The 27,113-nt window shown below is 41.2% G+C and overlaps 1 protein-coding gene across 2 annotated transcripts in view; it reads left to right on the top strand.

The window, feature by feature from the left end:
- GAREM1 (GRB2 associated regulator of MAPK1 subtype 1) overlaps positions 1 to 27,113 on the top strand; it is a 98,180-nt gene that overhangs the window by 16,577 nt on the left and 54,490 nt on the right. The window contains exon 2 of one of the 2 annotated variants that reach the window (XM_021385741.1): positions 4,716 to 4,856. In XM_021385741.1, coding sequence (XP_021241416.1) covers positions 4,716 to 4,856 — 141 coding nt within the window. Of the gene's footprint in view, positions 1 to 4,715; positions 4,857 to 27,113 lie in introns of those variants that run through there. The other variant, XM_021385743.1, reaches the window with a different exon arrangement.

Below are 27,113 nucleotides of genomic sequence, written 5' to 3'. Positions count from 1 at the left end.
ACTTAATTGTACAGCAGCTGTTACCTGGCTGCAGACAGAGTTGAGACTTGATGAAAACACATGGCACGAAGCCTTGATGAATTGTCTCTGGGGTTTAGCAGGCATCTTCTTCACCAGCTATTTCATAGCAGCAATCTTACTTTCGTCATGAGTTCTTAGTTATTTTCTGTATTTTCTTTTTGTTCCAGGAAGATCAAATTCTGCTTGCTCAATCTAATGTGGAAGGGACAGCGTTTAGCTCTCTGTACAATCCTCTGTGATGAATGGGATAAGGGGAATGTCTCCCTAACCATCTTCCTGGCAGGAGGAGATGGTATCCAGTTCATCTGGCATGTGCAAATGGTACCTGTTACGTTGCTGGAAACTGCATGGACTTCCTCTTTCTATTCTAATGTCCCTAGACACAAAGCTTATGCTTTAAGGGAGTGATACAAACACTTAACTAGGATGACAAAGTGTGTGGCATTTTTAAATGTTTATATTCCTGTAGATGGCTGCTTATTTTTAGCAATGTAGTTTCTGTGAGTGAATGAGTCATGTTGGTCTACATGTTTTGCAGTAACTTGAACGTCAGCTTCTCAAAACTAGAATGAGAATCCTGAAAGTTCTTGTGTTTGTTTTTTTTCCATTTGTTTCATTACTTTTCTTTCGTGGTTGGTGTTGAAAAGTCACTGCTATCTTTGGCGAATGAGGATACGTGGAACCATCATGAATTCTCTTGCATGGAAATGAATGGGCTAAGCTTTAATTGTTGATCTAGGAGGTGACCAGGAGTTGGGAGAGCTCAGGCCCTTCAGAACTGGAAGGTCTGCAGTTCTAATGAAGTCTTTACCTTAGATGTTTGGAAATTGAGAAATGCCAAATGAATTACAAGTACCCATTCTCAGAAAGTGGTAGTGACAGCTTGTGGGGAGGTCAGTGCTTGCTTCAAAAGAAGCATGCTTGTGTGCCATGGCTTTACCATGGATAAACTTGGGCCCAGCACATAGCCAGCCACTGTTTTCTCATCTGGTTCTGAAACACAGCAAGTGAGAACAGAAACTCATTTCTGAACTTGTAGATTGAGGTATCCTGCTCCTGGCCTTGCTGCAGTTTTTGACTGTTCATCTGAAGCTGGAGTGTTTACACTGACTGAGCCAAGATTTGGCAAACATTGGATTATACAGTTCTAGAACTGGAAAGAATTGTGAAAGGAGTATTGGCATTTAATGTAGGTGGTATTTAATAAGCATAAGAATCTTGATTAGGCAATTATCTTTTTTGTGTTGTTTTTTAACTGTACCAATGTTTGAAGAATTTTCCTTTCGTGGTCAGCATTCCCTCTGCAGTTGTTCTTGAACAACAGCAGGCTTTTATTTGTAGTTCTTAGGAGTTGCACGGATATGAAGTTTTGCCAATCATGCAACTAAAAAATGATGCTGTCTGATTGAGAAGGAACACATGAGTAGCTGTTAAGGCATTGCTTCAGTGGTGGGGGGTGAAGTAGTCTGCGTCTTGATCTTGGTCACAGTGCTCACAGGGTTACAGCTTCTTTAGGAACACACTGGCTGACTTCTCAGTTCAGAGGTGTGAGGTTTTTATTGTAAGGATGGGTGTCAGTGCTTCATTAGGATTTACATGCTGTTAGCAAATCATGGGTTTCTTAGTCTCGGGCATTATTACGAATAAAGTTGACTCATACTTTGAAAAGGTAGCAAACTTGGGGAGGTGTGGGGAAACATGTGATAATTCCTTGCTTCTGACTTTTATTTAGGGGAAAGAACAAACTCAAGTATTTGCCTGTAAATTCTTTGTAGTGGTATAATTACACTGCAGGCATTTGGGGTGGGGAGGAGAGGGCGAGATACAGCTAATCTGTATTTGATCGTAAGAGACAAAACTGTTAAGTAAGGATGAGTGACCTGTATTGTGTTTTCTCATGGAGTCTGATTTTTATGTAAGCAGTAGTGTAGGAGTATGTTGAATAGGTGAGAGCTGAGTTGCATAGTTTGTGGATGTAAAGGCTGCTGACTTCTCTCCCACATAGCTAAAATGTGATTAATGAAAGACTTGCATAACCTGTGTTACTAAGATGGGGGAAAATCAGATTGGATGCATGTGTCTGTGTTGCAAGCTATGGTTTGCTGGGAAAAGTATGAAGCGCTACATATGGGTGTGCTTGTCCAGAACCTGAGAGGCATAGCCTGGTTTGGAGGTATCCTCAGCCTGATGAGAGGAAGCTGGTCTAAAGGCACCGGGCAAGTCAGTGGAAGGAATTAGAAAGAAGAGCGTGTATCACCATGTTCTGTTCTCATTCATATTTAAAGCTTCCTTGTATTTCCCCATAGCATGGAGGCCATCATTAACCAGATGTTTTAGCTAATCCATTAATCCCTACGAGGAGCAGCATCCTCTAAAGTAACCCCAGGAACTCAGCTCACCCTTGGCTACAGAAGCACAGGGCATGCTAGTGGCAGGCCTGCCTGCTGTGCACATCCACCTTTTGCTCTGCTGATCCAGCTTCTAGGGTGAAATACTGAATTTGTTTCCAATTTAATCTCTTCAAGCAAATGGTTGTTGTAACGAGAGTTGTGGTTTCCAAGATTCTGCTTAAAAAATACTACTTCCAGCTGTGGAGTTAATTAGGTAGTCACTCTTGGGCCTGCCTTCATAATACCTTTTTACACTCACCTGTCCCACCCAGCTTTAGGAGTAACCACTTAAACAGATCATGGCCTGTGAGCCATGACTGGAAGCTCCTTTTTGTAATGTATATATATGTTATTTATTTATTTTTACTGAGAACATCATCTTTCATCCTCAAGGACAACCTATACTGCAATTATTTCCCTGCAAATCCTAGATGTAGAATTCAGGCTTTCTTTAGGTAATGGTCTGAAACTATAACTACGAATTGTAAGGCAAAGTAAAGCATACCAGGGGTGTTTCATCTTTTCTTCAAAATTTGTTTACTATTGTCAATGAAACTAGTAAAATACTAGTTCTTCCCTTAGGTGTCATTGTTTTTTTTGTTGAGGGATGGAATAATTGCTTGTTGCCATGGGTTATAGAAAGCATGAGTTTAATACTCTGAATTGAAACATGAGTTTCAAATAGACCATATATTATCATCATGTTTCCCCCCAGAATTTTAACTGTCCGCTGGAGTAAGATGAAGAGAATTTTTATGCCTATTGTGAGTTGCCTTGTGAGTAGAGAACAGAAGATGCTCTAAGTCAGTGAGCAGGAGCTGGTGCTCAGCAGACTGACTGCCTGGCTGGGCTGCCTTGGGACTTGGAAACCAGTTCTTGAAATGCTGTGCCTACTTGCTGTCAAAATCCTTTTTTTTAATAGAATTTGACAGCCCATGGGACAGTAGGCCCCGTGAGGTCCATCTCTTGGGCTCATCACAGCGGGTTGGAAGGGACCACTGGAGATCATCAAGTGCAATCCCCTGCTAAAGCAGGTTCCTTGCTGTAGGTGTCATAGGAAAGTGTCCGGTGGGTTTTGAATATCTTCAGCGGAGACTCCACAACCTCTCTGGGCAACCTGTTCCTGTGCTTTGTCTCTCTCACAATAAAAATGTTGTTACTCATGTTCAGATGGGCGCAAACTGGAACACGGGAAGTTTTGTTGCCCCTGGGGTGTGCAGTAATCGTTGCATATGGTGGAAAAGATTGCCTAGTGTAGGCAAAAAAGCACATTGGGAATTCTCTCCCCTTTGCAGGGCCTGAACAAGGAGCAGTTTGGTGGTTGAGACAAAGTCTTATTCTTCCACTGAGTTAAGAACATGGGAGGACAGTGCAGGGATGCTGTTGTTTGCTGTAGTAGCTGAAAGAAATGGGTTTTCTTCATACTTGATTCTAGGGCTGAGCTACTAGCTTGATATTTTTTTTTTTGACTGCAACAGCAGAGGGTTGGTGGGAGAGGGCAAAAATATAATGTAAAGCTTAATTATTTTTTGAATTGTTTCCTGTCTAAGTGCTCCTGAAAGTTCATTTAACTGCTTTCAAGGTACCTTGAGTTAAGCTGTTTTCTCTCTGTGTACAAGCAGGGCTCTACGAGTGTAAGAGCGGTCTGCTCCGAGTGATGATTGTGGTGCGTGTTAGCTTATTTTTCCTCTCAAGCAATAGGATTAAGTTCACATATACAGGAATAGCTAGTTACCTAGTGGCTTGCAAAGGGATAGAAAGGCAGAGCTGAAATCTCTATCTGCTAGTGAGATACCCAGGTGCTTAATAGTGATGAACAGAATTTGGCTTCAGGTGGCTATAGGTTAGTGATGTGCTGGTCTTTTAACATATGGAAATGTGTCTTTCTCCTGATACCTCTAAAGTGTAATAACTGATTGGTTTTAGTATGGATTTCCTTTATTTAAAGATTAAGAGCTCTCAAGTATATGTATTAAGTGAGATAGGTGGACATAAACAGGAGTATGAAAAATCTGTTTAAGCAGAAAGCTGAAAAAGCAGTCTGAGAGCCACTGCTGAGTAATGAACAGCACATCTCTGTGATACTTTGTATTCAGGCACTGGGTTGTTTTGTGTTTGCTTTCTTTAAGATAAAGTGCTTACCTTGCAAAATGAATACTGTTTAGAATTGCAACTTAGTGCAATTAAGTGGATTTCTTAAATGTCTGAAAAGTAAATAGTTATAAGAATACAATGCTTATTGTGAAGTCTTCCTAATTCTATAGGCAATAAGTGTAATTTTAAAATCGTATATCTGTTTTTCAGGAGAAACTGTAGAAGGCCTTCGAGAGACTGATTACCTCCTGATTCATTCGTGTCGGCAGTGGACAACAATTACAGCTCACAGTCTGGAGGAGGGCCACTATGTCATAGGGCCAAAGATAGAAATCCCTGTACATTATGCAGGTAATGCTGTTGTTAACCTGAAATACAAATTTCAAGAAAATGAATTGCCTACTACTTGTGTCGATCGCTTTAGTTGACGGAGTGAAGCTAAGTCTTCAATATCAGTGACTGTGAATTGACTTCTTAATTTTTAACATTTCTGTGTTAAAAGCCCGAGAGCCTTCAGAACAACAGTGCAGTTTTACACTGGTGCTCCTCAGTAGTTCTTTGTTGTTGCCTGCCTTTTTGGATGATGTGGTAGTATCATTGTTCCAAGTAGATGGGTATGGTGCAGGTAATCAATGTTTATTTTATGACTTCAAAAATTAGCTTTACTTTCCATAGAGAGTATCTTATTTATTTTTGTTTTAGTACTGTTTCTCACTGCTTAATATCCTTATTCACAAGCTGACTAGAACAGTACTAAATGAATGGGAAGTACTTACCTTGCTGCAGTTAAGATACGCTCTCCAGCTTTTTAATTTTTTCTGAGTGCAAGAGCCATGGCTATAAAGGAAAGATGTGGGCTTAGTACTCTGCTTTCACTTTGTCTTCTGAATAGCCACTTGTCAGTTGAGTAATCTACACAGTTCTTTTACTGTCTCATTTTAAATCTTGGTGTAATGAGGGTGGGCTGAGTTGTACGAGAGCTGACTGAGATGTTTTAATTGCGTCGCTGCTGCAACGACACCATACTGTAGCGATGGGACTTAATGCTGTTTCTTTTTGGAGCTGACTTCTGGAAGCTTAATTTTAAGACGTCTAAAAATTTCAGTCTGGTGACATTAAAACTCGATGTTAACTTCTTTAGTATAAACAGTTTCCAGTGCTTGTGCTCAGTAACAGCGTTTTTTACACCTCCTGACTCCATAAACTTCAGTGCCATGGCCAGATAAACACTTTACTTCCTTCAGACTGAATGGTGCATTATAAAATCCTCACTGATCCATGGAAGGAGGACAGCATATGACCTGGTTATTGGCACGAAAGAAGATTGGACTCTAAAGTGGTTTACTAAAGCTTGGTTATTAATTTTTAAAGATCTTTAAGATATCTGTGTAAATTCAAAACCTGTCCCCTATGATACTGCAAGTGTCTTGATGTACTTTTCTTCTTGGCTTGTGTTAACACAGGACGAGGGTGTGTGTTTAGTTGACAGAACACATTTTGCTGTCAAACAATCTCCAGAAAGTTCTGTGACATTAAACTCCTCACTTGTGAGACAAAAATGCAGGCAAGTTCACAAATTGCTGTGTAGTGAAGGTACTTTGTAAATATCTGGTGGGCTCTGATGCTGCCCAAGGAACCTCACAGAACTGATGGGTGCTAACTTGCAGTGTCTGAGTGCACGAAATGTGTTACCTATGAGAAAGGAGAGACATGTCTAAGGATGTGAAGGCTTAGCTAGAAGAGAACTGCCAACTGGTGCTTGGGTGCTAACATCTAAAAGCATTTGGAGAGATCTTTTGTATACTAAAAACGAAGTTATGCTGACATGGCATATCATACAGCTGTGTAGGGTAGTGTTGAGTGAGCACTCAGTGCTGCATTCTGCAGTGCCTCATGGTATGCTTTCAGGATCCAGAACCCCATGTGAAAGTGACTGTCTTCAGTGTTAGGCTTGTACTCCCCAAAGCAGTTACAGTTCCAGCTCAGGAACTAGCTTTGAGCATCTGCTCTGCTGTAAGCAGTGAGAAGTCTGAGCAGTGGGAGCACTCCAGAATCATTAGCTTCTCAGAGGAGGATGTGCTGCTGCCAAAAGGTAGGATGTTCAGCTGGCCAGGGCCCTAGGAACTTGCTGGCACAGCTCTCCATTTGCATCCAAGAACTTTCCATCTTCGTAGAAAACACAAATAGAACAATTGACAGACTGTATTTATGGGGTTCAGCCGTAAGTTCTTGGTTTTAGGGATGGGATTTTTATGTCCTCAGGCAGCAATGCAGCTTACAAATATTTACCTACAAGTTTTGGATTGTATGACTGCTGCTTTTTTTTTTCTAGATTGTAACTTTGAATCTTGTCAAGTAAGAAGTCTTGCAAACGTGCAGCTGGCATTGCTTCTTGTACTGCTGACCAGAAAGGTCCTTAGACTTTGAACATAACTGCTCATTAAAATGATCTTTTCAGCTTTAGTGAAATAAATTTTCTTTTCCCCCACAGTGACATTTTAAAATAGTAAATTGCAGCATGATTTGGGTTGCTCTTGTTGAGTAGAAAGGGAATTTGAAACTAATCTTATTCTCCTGAGGCTTTGAGTTTACATACTACAAAGTCATCACTCACATGTATAAATACAAGTATAGCATAAATCTGATTTTGCTACTTGATAAAATCAGATTTTGGTACACTTATTAAACCTAAATACAATAAAGCCTGGTTAAAGAAAGAAAAGGCTGTATTTTACATTTATGTGAAATCTCATTACTGCAACCTCTGTTCCGTAGTACTGCTAGCAGGAAGCTACTACCCCAGTTGTTTCTGTTCAGTGAGATGTCTGACATGGTTAATTTTTGCTGTTCCTGTCAAACAGTCATATATGACATATTAGTCTAAGGGTTCCCTCTTAAATATTCTTTCCAGTCTGCTTCTCTTTAGCTAATGTAGCATTAAGTTAAATTTTCATATAATTAAAAACAAATAGCTAATGTATTTCTGGTTCCTACAACAGAAGAGGTCTTCGTGTATTTAGAATGAAGAGTAGATCAAAATTATTGTCTGATAGTGTCCTGTCTTGGTGTAAGAGAGTGGACTTCAAAGGCCTCCCAGGTAAACCACTGCAACTTACAGGCTTGGGTGTCCTTTCCTTTCATCAGTACCCATCATTCACATTTGATACTTCTGACAAGTCCTTATCTGCTCTGTTTGAGCTAGCTTTAACTACATTCCTAATATTAAATTTCTATTCTAGAAAAGAGTGGGTATCATCTACACTCTCCAAATGCTGCCACTGGTTTTGGCTTAGGCAATGATGTAAATATTTTCTTGATAAGTGTCTCCCTCAGTAACCTCTGGAAAACACTGTTGTATGATCTGAATTTGATATCTTGCAGAATTAAACTTGAGATGAATGTCTCGTGTTCCTCTGTAGCTGTGTGGAAAGACACGAGTATTCGTGACCACTTCTCACACACACCACCATAACTGAAAGTGGTTGAAGCTGCCTACAGAGGGCTTGAACACTGTGCCCTTCAGGTGTTGGGTAACCTTTGTGTTACATTCCAGGGTTATAGAGCTCAAAACTGCCAAAAGTGTTTGTGAGGTTTTATCAGCCCAAGCCACAGAGGTCTTCTGCTCTGACGGAAGAGACTTGGGTTCAGGCTGTTGTGCATGCCTGCACTATGGGACCATGGCTTGTTCTGGGGGCAGATCAATGCTCTGCAGTGGGATGGAGCTGGCTGTGGTTGCTGAAACTTGCAGTGTGGGAAAAGCAGCACAGAGGGCTGTGCAGCAAGCCACAAGTGTGCTCTGACTGTTGCCTATGCAGCACAGCCTTTTTTTTCTGACAGCCATACTAGTGTTGAGCAGAAAGAAGGAAAGAATGCTTTGGTATGAGTTGGCAGCATCAAAGTTACTTTGCCCCAGTTATTTACTCCCATTTTTAATCACATCGCAATAGGACCTTACTATTGCTTTTAGCACTTCATCTCTGTTTGGCCACTCGTGGTTCATTTCCACCCTTGTGGTGTCTGTTAGAGGCTTTTTGCCTCCTGAGAGGAAAGCTGTTCCCACTGAACTATTGTTATTAGCATTGTTGTTTGTTAGTATTGTCTAAATAAAATTGACACCCTCTCTACCATTTCTTTTTTTTTCTAATCAGCTTTGTCCAGGGTTTGGAGGGAAACAGCTCTTGCATCAGTGCTGCTGTCGGTGTGTTCATGTGAGGCAACTCATAAAGAAAATACTTCTATTAAGATACTAGAAAGTAACACCCTATTGCAGGGTGTACGCTGTTGTAACGTATCCGGGGTGTTGGAAATACTCTTCCTGTGACCTCATGCCTCCTAGCCACAAAGTGAAGGTGTCTGATTACTAATACAGAGCAAACACTTGTGCCCTGTCCAGTTGCTTACCTAAGTATACCGATAGCTTTCTTAATGTCTTTGAAATGAAGAAATATAAAACCTTGTCCTGTGAGCCTTCCCCAGGTGGGGCAGCTGGTGAGAATGAGTCAGAAATCTCTTCTTTGCTTTTAGAACCAGCGTAAATGAACATCCTACCAAAACCTGTTTCGACTAGTTGGATTTGTTAATCACAGAGCAGTGCCTGATAGGCCCGTTCCTCACTGCATCCTGTTAATGAGGAGGAAGACACTCTGCGGGTCTTCTCAAGAGTGAACTTGCCTTTGCAGCTGGGGAGCAGGAGACATGAATAACATGCAGCAGCAGCAGTTTCCATCTCCTGTCTCTAAGACAAATGTGCAGTGCAACCGGTCCCACTGTTGCGTGCTCTGGGATACTCACAAGTTGGACACAGGGAAGAGGGTGCTGAAGTGTGGTACGAGTATGGCATCTCCCATCTGTCTTTAGATGCTGGCAACAGCTGCTGTTGATCGCCCTTCGATCTCTTCTGTCTGAGATGTGGAGGAGTGTGGTGATGCAGAACGCTGCTGGATGTTTAGCAGAATGTTAGCTCTTCTCAGAGTATGCTTACCTTGCGGACTTGAAGAGAGGAGCAGACGTTATACAGGCGAACAAATGCTTGTTGCTCAGTGACTTCATGGTGGCTGTAGCCAACTTATATTACTTTGGAGACAGGCTGCTTTACTGTCTTTCATTCAGTTTAGTATTTTCAGTTCTGTTAGGAAAGTTCAGTACTGTCTGCTGGTTAGAGAAAGCAGAGGTAGACAAAGAGCTCTTTTGCTCAGCTTTGCCTTGCTACAAATAGAATATAGTTTTGGGAAGAGCTAAGCTTGTTCTTTTGTGTATGTGGAGGAACACAGCTCTGATGGAGTAACTTTTAAGTTCAAAGAGGTGAGTGAGATCTGAAGCAGGGAGGGACAGTGCTTTGGAGCTGAGAACTTATTTAGGTGAGTCCTCTCGAGCAAACAGGTACACCACTCCCTGATATGAAATGTGTTTTGCATTTTAATTTGTGTTTTGCTTTGAACTTAACCTGGCATCCAACTATCACATAGTTCTCCTGGGGCTTTTGTGCTGTACGGCTGCACAAAACAGGGCCTGAATTCAGTGTTTCTGAAAGAGGCAGGCTGTTGTGTGTATGGGCTGGTAAATGATTAATGAATGTATGTCCTCAAAAGAAACCTAAGACAGAAAACAACCCCCATATTTAGCCCCCAGTACTCTAATTTTGTTTTTATTTTGCTTCCTTTAAAAAGGTTTCTCTAATCTTAAAAGCAGTTAGAGGTGCGAAAGCTTTACTTCAAGTGTGCTGCTAATAAAAGTGCTGCCACCAGCATATGGCCTTCATGGTTTTGAAACAGAATTGCAACATTTGTAACACTAAACATTTGATTCTGCCAAGTTTCCTGAGAATTGCAAGCCTTTTTTCCCCATAAATAATAGAAGAATGTATCTTCAGTATTCATTTGAAAGAGTTGTTGTAGAGTGGTGCCTGGGTGTTAGTTTGCCTCCTCAATTCAGAAGTCTTAGAGCAATAATCTCCAAATCAATTTAAATTGTCCATGGAGTATCACTCCATGCTTTCTCTGTTGGGGAAATGACCATGTCTTAATCTATATTTATCTACTCATTTTTTGTGAACTCCAACTGTATCCTGGACTGCATGAAAGAGAGGTGGCCAGCAGGGTGAGGGAGGTGATTTTCTGCCAGCAAAAGGATACGAAACTATTGGAGTGCCTCCAGAGGAGGGCCACAAAGATGATCAAAGGGCTGGAGCACCTCTTCTATGAAGAAAGGTTGAAGAAGCCGGGCTTGTTCGGTGTGGAAGAGAAAGCTCTGGGGTGACTTCGTTGCAGCCTTCCAGTACTTTAAGGGAGCTAATAAGCAGGACGGAGATTGATTTTTACACAATGTAATAGCAGTAGGACAAGGGGGAGTGGTTTTAAGCAAAAAGAGAGGAGATTTGTTAGATGTTAGGAAGAAATCCTTCTCTCAGAGAGTGGTGAAGCACTGGCACAGGTTCCCCAGAGAAGCTGCTGATGTCTCATCCTTAGAGGCGTTCAAGGCCAGGTTGGTTGGGGCCCTGGGCAGCTGATCTGGTGCACTGCAACCCTGTTTACGGCAGGGGAGTTGGAACTGGGTGTGCTTTAAGGTCTCATCTAACCCAAGCTATTCTGTGATACTCCTTTTTTTTTTTTTTCCCCTCAGCTACCACCAGCTGTTTTTCTGTTCTTGAGAACCAAGGCTTTGTAGTCTGACAACTATCTTCATATTCCTGGATTTTTAAAAACTGAAAACTAGTGGATGAACTACTCTTCCATACATCAATAAATCTGTATATTCTTAATTTGTGAGGTGTTTTTTTCTTCCATAAACTTAACACCAAGTTTAGCTGATGTCAGACTTCCCATGATTCCCCATGGCCCTATCTGTTGTTTCAATTTCCGTGTCTGTTTGAATTTTGGCAGATGCATCTCTGCTGGCCTACAGTGCAGTATCAAATCATAAGATAAAAATGCAGGCACTGAAAATGCTGGCAAAAATTGCTTATTTCTTTTGCACCTTTGTGGTCATATTCTTCCTGTTCCTTCATCTTCCACCTGCCCAGCATTGCTGAGTCAGATGATGTAGCAGCATTTTACATAAGTTTTAATTAAAATATTCCCTTTTTTTATTGTTCATCTGTACTGGAGAATCTCTTCTACTTTTTTTTAACCTATTAAGGAATATATGCCTGTGTTCCAATTATTGTTGCTTGCTTGCTGACCAGATTTTTTTTTTTTTAGCATTGGTAACATGTCCTGAGCCCTAGGAGTTTGTTCTGAGCATGTACGGTATTTGCTTTCTAGGATTGTCTGCTGGCAGCTTCCTAGGATGCGGGCTGTGGATCAGAAATACCTTTCTGTGTGGGGAGATGGCTGAAGTCTAGATTCTAGTGGAAAACAAATGTGCAATTCTTATCAGGTTGAGCCTCTGAGAGTCTTCTGAAGTATTCACAACTTCATAGCTCTAGAGTCAGCCAGACTTTTTTTGCAGTGTCCGGTTTCCTTAAAGTTACCATCCTCATAAAGTAAAATCAGCAAACTGTGAGACAGACTTCTTCTCTCTTTGTATACTTTACAATCTTAAGTCTGTGAGAGACTTCTGGAGTCTCCTGTCTACAGAATTTGTAGATTTTATTTGACTTTCAGAGTGGCCAATGAAACTATCAAATTTTGTGTTCAGTGTTCTTGTGATACCCCATTCAGCCTTTTAAGCTCCCCTCCACATTCAGTTCTGCTGCCTGACATCTTTCAGTGCTATCTCAATGATGTACTTGGCAGGAAAGTGTTTGATTTAAACACAGTCACTTTTCTCTGCTTTGACTTCCATGTCAGTGCAACCTTACCCTTGTTAAAAAGCCTAAGATTTGCTTCATCACAGAACTTTGTTTTGTTGGTGAGAAAGGATAGCAAGTAGGAGGAGAGAGGAAAATTAGCAGTTTTACAACTGCTGATTTGAAGTATCGCATGTTCTTCTCAGAATTCCACAGTTCTTGGCTGTTACTCCAAGTCTGCAAACATGCAGCCTGCTGAAATTCAGCTGTGACCTTACATGCATTCACTGTGAGGTTTTTTTTGTTTGTAAAGAAGCTGATAGCAGTTGCATCAATTAAGGTAGAGCTCTAGAGGCTTGTACAAAAGAAATTAACTGAGGGCGAAGAGTTTTTAAAAGATTGCAATTGAGGTAAGGTTGGATAGCAGCCAGAAAACTCTTTCCCAGAAGAGATGGGTGAAGTCGCACGGGATTTGCTCAGTATTGCTTGAATTATTTTGCCTTAACTCTTGGCTGTTACGGTGGAGCACTGAGCTCATTTCCATGATAGCGGAAGGGCTGAAGTGCTTGGGAGAAGGATCTTAAAAGCTGCCTAACATAACCGCTAGGAATCACAAGGGATAAGTCTGATCCACCTTGAGAGCTGCACGTGTCTTTAGGGCTACACTCGAGATTCCGGTCTGCTCCCACATTTCCAACCACTTGAGACTGTTCTAAGTACTGTCTGTGAGGAAGTGGGGAATATGGCTCCTGTATTCCCAAGAGGATGCCGTTCTCTTCTTTCATGAGATGTAACCTAAGGCCTTAAAAGGGAGGATGTACATGAGTGCTGTGGTGTTGAAAGCTCCTGCCAGTGAAGCTGGGTCAGGAATGGGCATTTCTGTACTTGCATAAGTTTCTAGATAGGACAACTGGAGATGGAGACACACCTGCAAAGCAGGACCCTACATTTTTTGCCTGAGTACATCCCTCCTGCATTCTGAAAGTGGGATAGGTGGAAGAACCACCCGGTTTCGGGCGTGATCTGGGGAACTAGGTATGACTTAAGTGTGAAGCTGCTTCATCCTTTCCTGCCCTAAAGCAGATGTGTAGGGAGCTAGAAAACCATACTGTTAAAAAAAAAAAAACAAAAAAAACAAAAAAAAACAAAGGGAATTAGAAGGTAGTAGAAGATCTATTAGCCTGTAGTCTGTAATTGTAAGTCTGGAACTTCATATCTGTTTTCACAAGGATGTGTGTGCATGCACGTATATATACTCAGCTAATTCTAACAGGTCTAATGTCATCCATCTGGCCTCGGAGTTGATCCTTGATGGGAGAAGAGAATGAAGAGAAGTCAGTTGTAAAGACATGCTCATTGTTTAATCAGCAGAATGTATGTGCCTTCTCTTCTGTGCCAAACTTGAATTTTTATAAACAGATGTTCCAGCTGAAAACGTGTGTTTCAAGTTGGTAGATTGTAATGGTAATGGTTTTGTTTGTTAGACTGAACTCCTGTGCATGAAGTAGGGTCTTGTGTTTTTGTATGAACAAAGTAGATGGAGAATGAAAAAACGAGAGTGCAAGTGACTACTATAAAAACCCTTGCGAAAAATGATGCAGTCCTCACTTTGACTATCTCATGACTTTTAATCTTACCTGGATTGTAGCGCGTGCCAGTAGCAAATGAAGATTTTCAGAGAAAAGTACAGTTCTTAGTGTTTAGGGGATTTTGATATGGCTTACTGCTTACCCTTTAAAAAGAAAAAAAAAAAAAACCTGTTTGGCTGTATTCTGCAATGGGAATTCTGCATGGGAATTTAGAAGGGGAAGAAATTGCCATGAGGCCTTTTCATTAGCCTAAGAAATCTTTTAGACTGAGTGTCCCTTTTGCTCCTCAGAATTGGAGGGGGACTGTTGTAACTGAGCTAATGTGGCAAGCAAGGCAGAAATTACCAATGTCTTTCACTTCCCTAAATACACAGCCCAGATGACAGGAGTCTGCAGCAGGGTTCCATATAGGTTGTGTTTCTCTGTGGGGGTAGCTGCAGAGAAATTTGCTGCATGGGATGATGTCATCTTGTGAATTTTCGGATGCCCAAGCAAACATTTTTCCCCGGAGCTGGTATTTGGTGCGCAAAACAACTGATGGGAAGTGTGGCAGGAATTCTTCAGGCAGCATCCTCCCCATGGAAACCAGCACACTTCACGTCTGGGAACGAAAGCCAGTCACGTCAGTGCTGCCTATTAAAGCGACTGACATCACAGACATCTTAAGCTTCAGCTGAGCTACTGTACCCATTGGTGCCAACAGGAAAATAAAACCATGCTATTTAAGCCATGCATAAGTCTGTTTATATGGAGAATGTAATTTGTGTGTTTAATTTAGCCTGTGATCCAATAAGATAATTTTGCTGTGTCAGGCTGGGGATGGTACTTCTGTGGGCTTTGAAACTTTGAGAAGTGGAAAAATTGTCTTTTTTCTGTCCTGAATGATTGTGCAGAGACTTTCTGTTCTCAGGTGGAAGGGTTTAACTTGTTTTGGTGTGTGTGAGAAGGGGGAAACATGGGTATTTTGCTTTAGATACTTCAGAATTAGAAGTAATAGATAGAAACAGAAGTCTGTGCCTCATTTGCATGAGATGCAACCATGAAGCTCTGTTTCTTCTACCTGTTCTCTTTGCTGCAGATGAGACCCAGCTTTCCTTGTGAAGCAGAGTGCCTGGGTTGATCCTGAAGGCAGGCAAAGTTTGGACAAAGAAGGACATACAGAGCACATGTGCTACATGTTCGTAGCACTCGTGAGCGTCCCCAAATGAGGATTGGCAGGCTGGTGAGCCACCATACCTTATGTAGAGCAGGACCTTTTGAATCTAGCTGCCAGGAAGGTTATGTTTTTCAGAGTAGTTACCTTCACAGCACTCTCTTTAAATATTTGTCACTGGTTTAACCTTTGCTGGTTCATCTCACACAAATTCCATGCTGCAGTAGACTGGGGCTGACTGTGTTTGGGTATCTGGAACAGCTCGCACTGGCTGTGTCTGTTCGTTGTTGGTTTGGTGCTCACCTGATCCCTCTCCCAGTGTGCCTGGGGACCAGCTTCTCGTGTGCAAGGTCCCATTTTTGTCACAGTGACTGCACATGTGCAGGAGAAAGGAAGAAGAAAGCAGGCAATTAGGATGCATGATCACACCTGAAGGTTTCTGAAGGTCTTCATCAAAATGATGGGAACCACATTTGTCATCTTCCACCAGAAGAAAAATCATAGTTGGTGGTTTTGTTTGTTTGTTGTTTGTGGTGGGTACTTTTTTTTTTTTCATTAATAAACTTTTAAATCTAAGTGTGAGATGCGTATCTGTAGAGAAGAAAGGGAGTGCAGGAGGAAGTAGCAACTGGGAAAAGCCATCTGATTAGAATACGTCATGGGCCTCTGCTGTGTAAATAAGGGCTGTGTAGGGCAAGGGGGACTTCTTTGAAGTTTGATAGGAAAAATGGCAAAATGATGCACTGAATGGCTTGCGTAATCCAGTTATTTGGCTGCTGTGTTCCTGTTGATTATTGGGGATTAAAGGGGAGACATTATGACATTGACCGAAATAAAATAGTGCTGTGTTTGACCTGAGTGTCTGAGTTGAGAGATTGTCAAGAGGGTGACTTGGAAACCCAGAACCAGCTGCTGTGAGGGATGTGTTTCTCACACAGCAGAGGACAAGGACTGCAGGAATGTCTGTTGTGCAATGAGAAACTCTGAGTTAGATTTGCAGTGGGGTAGTAAATCAGCTCCCATCCCCCGCAGACACTGCTGATACCTTAGGTGGATGAGATGGCCATTTCTTGTGACTGGTGGTAGTGTTGAGTTTTTCTGTAAAATGCTTTCAGATCTCCAGGAGGACAGTTGCTATAGAAACAACATGAATTGAGACAAACTTGCTAACTAAGAACTGATGGAGAACCTGAATTTGACTTCAGACTGGCAGTGTCTTAAAACAGGATGTAAATAGAAGAGGCTGACATTTATAGTAAGATCTAGTGTGCATATGTTCCTATCTGAAAAACTACCTTATTCTAAAAAAGAGGCTTAGAGCTGCACTTGAAATCCTAGGGTGGATTTTTGTGGTGGTGGTCACATTTTTGGTTGTTCTTTTTCGGTAACTGATCATTGTGGCTGTGCAGGAGCCCAGCAGCTGTCTGTGTGTTACCTGTGTTTCTCTGCTGGTGTTGTGCCCACACTACTGAAGACGCCGTTGTGGGCTTGGAGTTCAGTAGAGCTGCTCTGGGTGCAGGGTCCGGAGCAGACACATTTGTGTTGCTTTCCCGATCTAGAGCAGCAAGCAGGCTTCTCAGTCAGCTTGCTGTCCTGCAGCCATTGTGCTGGGTGTGGGAATGAGCAGGAGAAATGCTATGGCAGTGCTGGGGAGGGAGAAGGACGAAAGGGAGGTGATGATGGAGGGGGAGGCAGGAGGCAACAGCAGCAGTCTGGGTGGGGATGGAGGATAGGAGGAGGTGGTGGGGCTGAGGGTTCCTTCCTGGTTACCATTTTAGCAAGAAGTGGCTTTGCTGATTTGTATTTCTGGTTGAAAGTCTAATGACTAGAATTAGTCTCGTCCAGAAGAAAGAGACATATGGCAAGCAAATGGCCCTTTTTAATGAGCCTCCCACTCAGCAGTTGGCTGCTCATCCAGTTTGTGTGTGGCACAGTGTTAGAGCAGCATCTCAATGCCAGGAAAAAAAAAATCCTGCAACCTTTTGGTGGGTTTTCTTTGGAGAAGTGGGGGAACAGATCATAATGGAGTGTTGCAGAAAAACAAATCTTCACATTACCTTTCTCCATGCTTTCTTACCCAAACTACAAGGAAATGTTCCAGAACGTAGTTCAGGGAGCTGGAACACACCTGTTCTTTACCTCTTGTTGGTGATTTGTTACCATGTGTACCTTTTCACAACATGCAAAGTTTTCTAATGATAATTAAGTGACATAATATCTGATTTCTGAATGTCACAGCAGTCCAAAGGCCATAATATGTGATTGCAGCTGGTATATAAAATCATGTTAAAATTAATTCACGACATGTTCAATGGAAAATAGTGTTTCTGGTAGACAGTAGTGGATGTGGAGGATTTGGAGGGAGCATTGTTCCTAAGCTGTCGGTACCAGTAGTCTGGGAGCATGAGATTTACTGTGACCAGTCTTTGCTGCTGGTGTCAGCTGTGCGACTGATCCAAGAGCAGTCCAGTGCCAAGGTGTAGCTGTGCAAGGAGTCACGTGAGTAACAACATATCCAGTTATTTATGCCCAACTTCCTCCTTTAGATGAACTTGTGGCAAGGTCAGGCTGTCCTTCAACACTTAACCTTGCCTGGTGAGCAGTATTCTGTGCTGTGGCAATAACGTTTAGTACTAGATCTGAAGTTTGTTCTCAAAGTGCAATTTGTGTGTAGTAAATGAGAAGTGCCCTCTGCCATTGTGCTGCTGCTCATCTCAGGTGCAGCGGTGCCACTTCTTCCTGCTGTGGATCCTAGGGCTTCTCCCTGACATTCAGGGACTGTGCTGAGAAGGCAAGGTGCTTTGCCACCTTCTGCATGTAGATACCCAGCCTGTAGCTGCAGAAAGAAGGCTTTTTCTGCAGGCTGCAGCTTTAAGCAGTGCTGCCACACCAGGCTCAACTGAGTCCTTTGTCACTGTAAGGAACAGCCTGGTTAAGTGTTTCTGCAAGAAAAAGTAGTAATGGTTCAAACCCATCTCAGCAGGACTACTTGCAAGAGGAATGGGAAGTGCTAGAGTTCACTGGCACCAGTGCAGCAGCACAGCACACGTAATCCTTTGACTCGGTGTTATTTGCTCTCTCTCCTGATGCTATGAATAAAATTCTTTTTGCTCTTTCAGAAGAGGATGGGAAGCAATTAACAGCAACGATTGTGCACATCAAGCCCTTTTGATAAGATATGAACCAGCTACTGCAGCTTAAAATATCCTCTCTGAGCCCACTGTTATCTAAGCAGCCTGGAAGAGGAGTGGCACAGCTCTGCTTGGATGCTGCCAGGTCTGGTGACTGGCAGACCAGGCTGAAATCTGAGTACAAGATTTCAGCTGGCCAGCAACGTCTGGATGTTTTCTTTTTTGGAGCTGTCAATCTGCAGCCCCACAGGCTTTCTCCCAGCCATGACTATTGCACACTGCCCAGCTCTCCCTCCCCATCCTGGCCTGGGCATGGCCCCTTTTTGTTTCAATGACTGGTGCCCAATTATAGCCCTGCAACATGGGGTGAGGGGGGAGAAGGCATTTGGATCTCTCTGTTTGCCAAGTCATATTCTTGTAGTAAGGTGTGAGTAATAGCCACTATATATGTACATGCACACAGATGCCAGATCTCACTTTGATTTGATTTCCAAGGAATCTGTTTGCCAGAAAGCAGTCTACTTCCAGATACCTTTTCTTCATGCACAAGCTTTAAAAACCATTCAGTGCCAGTGGGTTGATTTGTTCTGGGTGGAAGGAAACATAAGTAATTTTATTAAGGAAGTTGCACTCTTCCTTCATGGAGCAAGTGACTGAAAAAGCAATACCTAATTCTGCCGATGTAGCTGAACTGAACAGTGTTCTTTGCTGGGATGCATACAGAGATTACTGTTTTTATTTGTTATTTTAAAAATGCTTGTTATTCCACTGTAAAGGGAACACAGTTTGATAGAAAGATGGGTTGAATGAGCTCAAAGAAGAGTTGCTGCATCCTACTGGCTGTACTCTAAGCGGTAGAAAGTTATAATAGTGACTGATTCTTTCCTTTCTGGGAATAAGCTAGTCAGGAGTCTAGTTTATTTCCACTGGCCTAAATTCATCTGAAAAAGGGTAGGGTAAGTTTAATGCAACATAAAAACAGGCTTTTAAATTTTCTGTGTCTGTCATTGCTCAAGAATAGACAAAAGAAGGTTCTTTTATATGCAGTTTTCAGAAAAACTACAGTTCTTTGGACTCTTGGGGTTAAATGAAATCCTGAAATACATTAATAGCAAAAGTTTCTAAGAACTTAAAGCTAACTGCTATGTTTTTGGGAGGTATCATAGAAATGATAAAAGAAAGATGGCACCATAGAAACTCATAGTCGATGTTGTGTGTATTGATGAGTAGTGCTGATTGGTTTTTTAAATACTTCAACTTAATGGTCCAGTTACAGTGATCTTTAGTCACGCTTATAAAACAATGCAGAGGAGAACATAAGGATTATTGATTGTGGTCTTATCTTGAACAGCAGTAAGTCTGGCTCTTCAAAATATGAATTCAAAGTTTCAACTACTGCATTCAGAAAGGCAGCCCTTGACTAATACTTGATCATGGTCATAGCTCAGTTGGATTGGTTTAAAGCAAACTCTTTTTAAAGGCTGATTTAGGTGTCTATAAAGCCCAAAATTGTGTATGGATAGCTATTTGGAAAACTACAGGGTGGAATCTGATTGGTTAATGTTTGCCCTAGGCTGCAGTATCATCGACTTTAAAAGAAATCAACAATAGAAATGACTTTGGTTTTGGCGGATGAGCTTTTTGTTTGTTGTTCTCCTTGGTTGGAGGGATGATCTTGGGAACTAAGAACACTTTGACTAGTGTTGCTATAAATGTTGGTCTCCCATCCAGGAATTCTTTGTACTAAACAAACAAAAATGTTTTTAAAGATGTTTCCTTTTATGCGAGGAACCATTAAAAATGAATATAAACATGCGTACTTATTTCCTCAAACATTTTCTTTCTGAAACTGATAGAAAAATAACCTTGTGTGGTGATTTCTTGTATCTGGGGCCTGTTCCCTGTAAAGCTACAGCCCTGCATTGCATGTTTGCACACACCGTACCATGTCATGGCTTCTAAGCCAGACAAGTTTCACAAATGAGTTTTGTTTATAATTAACAAATGCTGCAGTTCAGAAATTTGTCTTGAATGATCGCTTTTGTATTTTCAGGGCTTTCTAGCTCTCACTGGGTAATTCTTCACCAAGTATAGTTTTCATGTAAAAGGCTCATTAGTCTTTCATCTTAGTAATTCCTCACTGGAAGAGACAGTTCTTTACTCTCCATAGGAGGAGAGGGGTTATGGCTCATCCTTCATCTCAGAACTTCTGGGTAATGTTTGAAGTAAGTGAAGAAACAAGCAGCATCAGGGAGTGATTAGACCAAGCTTTTAATTGGCGTTTCAGGTCAGAAGAAAGCTCTCTCTATTCTCTCTCACTCATAAGTAGTTCTGCAGAAGTATGTAATGTTTCCTGAGCTGATCCGTGGATTTTCTTTTATAACAGTGATACCACTAATCTCCCTGGGAGCAGAGCTATATTACCAGTAAGGGTTCTTCAGAAGAGTCTACTTCTAATTATTTGAAAATACTTGTATTCTCTGGCATTCTGCTGCTTACTACTATGGCTCAAATAATGAGAAATGTAGATAAGTGTTGTGGATGGATGCCTTGTAGCTATTTGAACTGCCATGGACCTAGCGGCTTACTGCCATGGGAGGAGGTGGGTGTCACTAGTGGGAAAGTTTTTGAATCTTACTGAGAAAGAGTTAAAAGGGTACTGCCTCAGAAACTTAAACTGATCTGAAGGCTACAATAGAATGTCTATCCATGCAGAAATAAATGGCAGCTAAATCAATTTAATACATAAGGATGCACATAGTTAATGCAGATAAGAAAATAAAGATGTATTTGTTTAGCTGACTCCATGATAAATATAGTTTGAATATAGTAGCAACAACAATAAAAAATGCGTTCCTACAAACTCAGGCCATGTAAGTAGTATTATTCATTTAAAAGACACCAAATCAGTCATTTCCTACCACCTACAGCCATGGATTTATGGATGTTATGTTTTGGAGCACCAAATCTAGGTTCCTTACTCATAGCTCTGATGTCTAGGAACCATAGCATAGGAGTAAAGAACAATATAAATGCACTTTCTACTGTAAAGGGGAGGAGTAACAGCATGTAAAATGACTTCTATTATTTATTAATAGTACCTCTTCTCATAAGGATTGGGCTGCAGAATAAACCATATCCAATCAAATATTTAGAAACAGATGCACTCGCCTGTTGTTTCTCCTCTCTTCCATTCCAGTGGATGCAATTGCACGTATAAAAGCTAGTTGGTAACTATTAATTCTGTATATCTTTTTACTTCAGGAAAAAAAAAACAACACCCAAACTGTTGCTGTACATAGGCAGCTTGTTTTGATGGCCATGTAAATACATAGAATTTTTCATAATGACTAGAATGTATTTGATGTATAAGTCATTGAGACAGTAAATGTGAAATCCCACTGAAGGGCTTCAGTAGACTTCTTTCAGTCTGGTGGTACATCTTTTGATGGAGATTTTGGTGTTATATCTTTGGTTTCATTTACAAACTTTTCTACATTGGAGTTATTTTTCAGAATTACCACTTCTGGATTCTTAACAAATACAGTGCTTGACTATTCCAGAATGTCCAACTAATAGAGATAACAAAATTTTGTCGGCAAACAGTTGCAGGTGTGACATGGAAATCAAGTTTGTGTGTCAACACCAGTATTATTTCCAGTAGTGTAAACAACGAGACAGTGATTTAGAAACCTATCAGAAATCTGGTAGCATCTGGATTGTAATGTAACATCTCACTTGGAGCTGCAAAGTCAGAGTTATGCTGTCAGAACAGGTGGTTAGATTGCCACTCATTTTTTTTCTGTCGTTTTGAGCATGCGTGTTGTATCACCTGAATGCTTTAACTGCACAACAGCCTCACGTTAGCAAACGCAAGTCTGAAGTAAACACATGAAAAATCCTTAAGAGATTGCTAGGGTTGCACAAAAATTGGGTAAAATCCCCCAAAAGAATTTCATGTTTGGAAAAATTCCAGTGAAAAAGGTTTGCCACTTTTATACTATCAGATTGAATTTATTTATTTTCTCCTGCCTATGTATTAGCTTCAGGCATTGGCGACTGACCTGAGTTATATTTTTGGAGTTGATGTCTGTATTGTATTGATTGTGCTATTCCTAAATATAGCAAAGTCACTTTTAAACTGTTCTCTCCCTTTTGTTTTGAAATTACTCAGATTGTCCTGCAAGTTCAATGCCTTAATGTTTGCCTTTTAAGTAAAGGCTCTCTGGTTCTGAGAACAGTGAAAAAAGTAATAGTTTAAAAAATATCTTTACGCTGTGGTGGATTAGCAGAATTTTTTAATGATCTTTTTGAATAGCTGCTGAATGTGAATGTTTTTTGGCCACTTCAGGTGTTTAAACGCTTCCTTCTTTCATTGTGCAATTAAGAAGACTCGTATGTTATTTAGGCAGAGGTCATTATTACTTCCCTAAAACATTACAGGGATATGGTATTAAAGGCTGCTTTGAGTTAGAATAAAGCCTACTTAGGTCCAGAATGTCGGCAGGTTTCCTATGATTTGTTCAGCTCTGCAAAGCTTTCCAGCAAGAAGCTATTTGTGGCTGCAGCCACGCAAGGGTAAGGCAGTGGGTTGTTGCTGCTCTTTGTTAGATTTAAAAGCACCCTGTTATCTGGGTAGAGGGCAATATTTGTGAGACCAGTTGCAATTTGGTGCTGAGTTGCAGAGTGTTCATGGGCGCAGATGCAAAACCGGGAGGGCATCGTGTAGCTACGATGGAAAATGTCTGTCCAGCCACTGACAGCTCACAAGTAGCCATGGCTTTTGGAAGCGCTGGATCTGAGCTCCAGCCCCGTGCCCCAGCTGCACCTCATCTGCACAGCCATCCTGGGCTGGAGCAGCTGGTGCATGGCACTGCCCCACCACTGGCACGGGGACACGGCTGCCAGAGGGCGAGGGCGGAGGACACCTGTCACAGAGCCCTCACGTGCTGCTTCTGTTCGGTAAACGGAACATAAATCACTGCAGGAAGTAGTAAAGGCAATAATTTATAATCCTAACTTCGTGATGTAATCGAGACGCTTATAAGAGGGGATGTTGTAACCGTGTTTCCTGTTTTATTAGTATTATCTTGTGTTGCAAAACTGTTCCTATTACGGCATCTGTTTGTAGATGTGTTTACTTGTAAGGGCTGGAACTTTTCTTTCATCCACAAATTAAACTATTAATGTCTGGTGTGTTTAAGTTACACCCATTTGCCTTTTTTCAGTTCTTGGAGGATTGCAGTCTGCATTTTAACGTTGTCTGCTGACCATATTGTATCAGAATTGGTTTGAGTCTGATTTATGACATTCTTCTTTCATCTGGACTGTCAGTTTCCTCTAAAAATACTGAATTCCGTACACTTTTCCTTCCTTTTCTTCATTCTGCTGAAGCTGGCCACTGGGAAGCCCTTGGTCTGTGTGTTATTGCTTACACAAAATGTAGATTTGGTATAGGAGCTTGTTACAGCATGTTTTATGCCAAACATATTGACAAAGGTTTTAAGCAGTACTAAAATCTAGCCAATGAGGGCTTAAATAATACAGCTAAAGTGTATGAAAGCAAAACTTGTTAAGCTGTAGTCATAATTTCTTAATGATCCTTTAAAAAAAATCAGTTGCAGATTTGCTAGGAAGCTTTTGTTAGGGAGCTTTTTACTTCTGTTTCTTCAACAGAAAATACATTTCTTTAACAGGAAAGGTGTTTGGGCCAGATTTTATTCCTCCCAGTGTAGAAGCTAGTATGTTCAAAAATGCAATTTCAGCAACTGGTCTTCAGCAATAGTGTATGAAAAACTCTAGCCTTGTGCTGAAGGAAATTCAGGGCACCTGGGGAAAAAAAAAAGGTTATCTAACTTCAGCAACTTGTTACTTATGGCTTAAGACCAGCTGCAGTTTAATTAAAGTATTAAGTGGCAACTTCCAAATTAAAATAATACTTGCACAAGTGGGCTATGAAACCATTTTTAATTGTTCGTATGAGCCCTTTGTGTTGTAATACGTAGTGTCTAGGTTACGCATGACCTACTAGGTTTGCAAGACACCTGCTCACGTGTTAGCATGCGTGCACTCGGTGCTATCTGTGATCAGCTGGCAGGCTGCAGATTACTTTCTTAACAGCTCTCCTTTCTTTAGAAAAGTGAGCATCTGTATGAGATACTTGATTTCAAACTGAATTTAAGTTAAAATTGGGCAGTGTTTTGTTGTTGGTCTTTGTGGAGCAGCCGTAGCATCTTAAGGGCCACTTGGTTACATAGGCAAATAGTCCTTGTAGGGCAGCCTTATCTAAAGCACCACTCAGATACACAGGCGAACAGCCCTGGAAGTGGAAAACTTCCACCCTCCCAAAGGCACGTGGCAAGTGAGGGTAAGAGGAGATGGCAGCAGAATGTGTAAGTTTAGTACGTACTTTGGGTGCAGCACAGATCTTATTTGAATGGCTATATGATTTGATTTGATTTGATTTGATTTGATTTTTTTTTTTTTTTAAAGCTGGCAACCTTTTCAACAACTGAGTGATGCTTCCTGCCTCCCTTTCTTGGTAGGGAATCTGTGTGTTCTGCCAGAAAGCAGCTGTCATTTGACACAATCTGTTCTGTGCTCTGGCGTAGGCTGGGTGCTCAAAGGGGAGCTCTGTTGATTCTTACACATTAGGAGATTAGGGAGTGACTTCAGCCTCCCTCGGTTATTAGGGCTTAACAACCAGCTGCAGAGTGAAATACTTGGAGCTTGTCTCACTAGGTTTCTGCAACGAAGTGGGTCAGAGTTGTGTTGAAGGAGGGAGGGATATGCTGTTTTGACATCTAGGCATGCTTTAAGTGAATCGCCGTGGGTGTGGAGATGGGAAAATTGGGGGATTTTTTTAAGGAGTTCTTGAAGTGGGATTTTTGGTTGAAACATGAGGTCTGTGTTTTTTTTAAACATGCATATACATATTTGTGTGTGCATATATATATATACACACACTTTTATGTATATATATATTTGAAACTATATTTACTGATTACTGCCATCTCTTAGTGACTCTTAGCAGTTGGAAATTGTGTGATGCTGCCGCTGAGACCAAATTTTTTTTTACAGAGAACTGAAAAATAAGTGTGACAATACCAAGCTTCCTTAATAATAACAAGTGAAGAAAATAGAGATTTCTGTAGAATTAAACCTGTTTGGGAGGTACTCACCACCGGAATCACATGCTAAGACCTAGTTGCAAGTTACAAAAGACACTTGTATATAAGATTATTTCTTAAAGTGAGTCTCATTTAATAATTGCCAATACACAGTATTTTTCCGTCTCCTGGAACTTCTGAGAGTTCTGTCTAAAATGTTTCTTCAGAACAACTTTGGGAGAGTTATTGTTGCTTATCCTACTTGTACATAATTAACTAAAGGCTCTGTTTCAGGCTCTCTGTCAGTGATTCTGCTACAGACTTTCCAGTCTGATATGGAAGTAGCAGGTTTTGGGTGTATTAGCTAAACTTAACTGAAAGGCAGCATGGCTCAACTGATTACCCTTTAACACTTTTTCCACTCCTACAACTGGATGAAGAAATACTTCTTGTAATCTTTTGGTCTTAAATTAAGGCAAACGTGTTATGAAGGCTCTTTTTTATGCTTGATATTCACTTGTCTGTGCAGAGAGAGGACATGGTTTAACTCGTAGGCTTAAACTAAGGTGATTTGAGAAAGTTATGTGAAAAATCAAATGTTAATTTATATTTGAGGTTCTCCAGTGGTTATATGGGAAAGGTGTGAAAATGTGATCTGTTTTTTTTCCATTAGGAAAGCTGATACGGATGGACAATGCGTGAATGTCTTCCAACTTCGAGAAAGATGGAAAATTTACCAAAGAATGTAATGGCTTAATAAAAGACAAGTGTTATCTTCATTGGCAGCATCACACTTTATATGACAAGCTGTGGCACTTCTTTAGCTTCTTTAAAGAGAAAAATATGGAGGTGAAACTTAGAACTTAGAGATGTCTTCATCTCTAAATTGTAAACTTGAAGTTTGTCACAGTAATTCAGAAAACTCATGAGTTCCACAGACATTGTGAATGGTTCAGCTGTTCATCTTTGTTAGAGATCACGAGATCAGATCCTTCTTGCCTCTCTCCCACCCCCTTCTCTCTCCTCTGTAAAGGCTGTTTTGTTTGTATAGCTTCTTGGAACAAAATCCACTGACAGCAGTCGGTGCAGTAGATTTATTAAGCAAATACAGTAGCTCCTTCTGTAGCTTCCTTTCCTGTACCATGCCTGTGACCCTTGGAGATTTTCCAAGATAACGTCAGTCATAAGCATGATAGTTGGATACATTAATTATGCTTATATGGAGAGCTAGATGTCTTAGACTTAACTGATTCATTGTTACATTTCACAAATCGTGCCAAGTTAGCTGGTTCTGGGAGGTACTGGTTCCAAAGCAGAAGGCTTTGAAGTTACGGCCCATGGGACCCCTTACTGTTGGTCTGTGTATAACCATCAGCAAGCACAGTGACACCATGCTGCTCCTCATTCCCAACCCAGAAGTAAAAACCTGTTATTTCATTGCTTGTAAGTAGCAGCTGTGCTTGCTGTGTTCTGCAGGGGCTACTCCAAAAGTAATGCTTCCTATTTTATTATGTTGGCCCACAGTGTCAGAGGTGGATGTTGGCAGCATGGCAGTAGAGGCTGAGCCTTCCTGCCAGTATTCTGTTACATGTTGTTGCCATGTGACAGATGGCAGCAGAGGGGCAGTCTGACATGGGAGTGCGTATGAAGCCAAGGTGTGTCACTGAACTCCTTCATGTGGAAAAAATTGTACCCATTGGCATTCATTCATGCTTGCTGAACTTTCATGGAGACCAAGCAGTGGTTGTGAACACAGCTGAGGCGGTGGGTGATGCATTTCGGCAGTGGCAGTGTAAAAGACTAAAAGACAAGCCACGTTCCAAATGGCCATGCAGATTTTTATAATCGTGGTAGGCATGCTCTTGTTCATCGCTGGTGCAAATGCATAGCTAAGAGTGGT

This window comes from Numida meleagris, chromosome 2 (genome assembly GCF_002078875.1).
Source record: "Numida meleagris isolate 19003 breed g44 Domestic line chromosome 2, NumMel1.0, whole genome shotgun sequence".
Lineage (NCBI taxonomy): Eukaryota > Metazoa > Chordata > Aves > Galliformes > Numididae > Numida > Numida meleagris.
The sequence above is the reverse complement of the archived record's forward strand: the minus strand, read 5'-3'. Positions and strand labels throughout refer to the sequence as shown.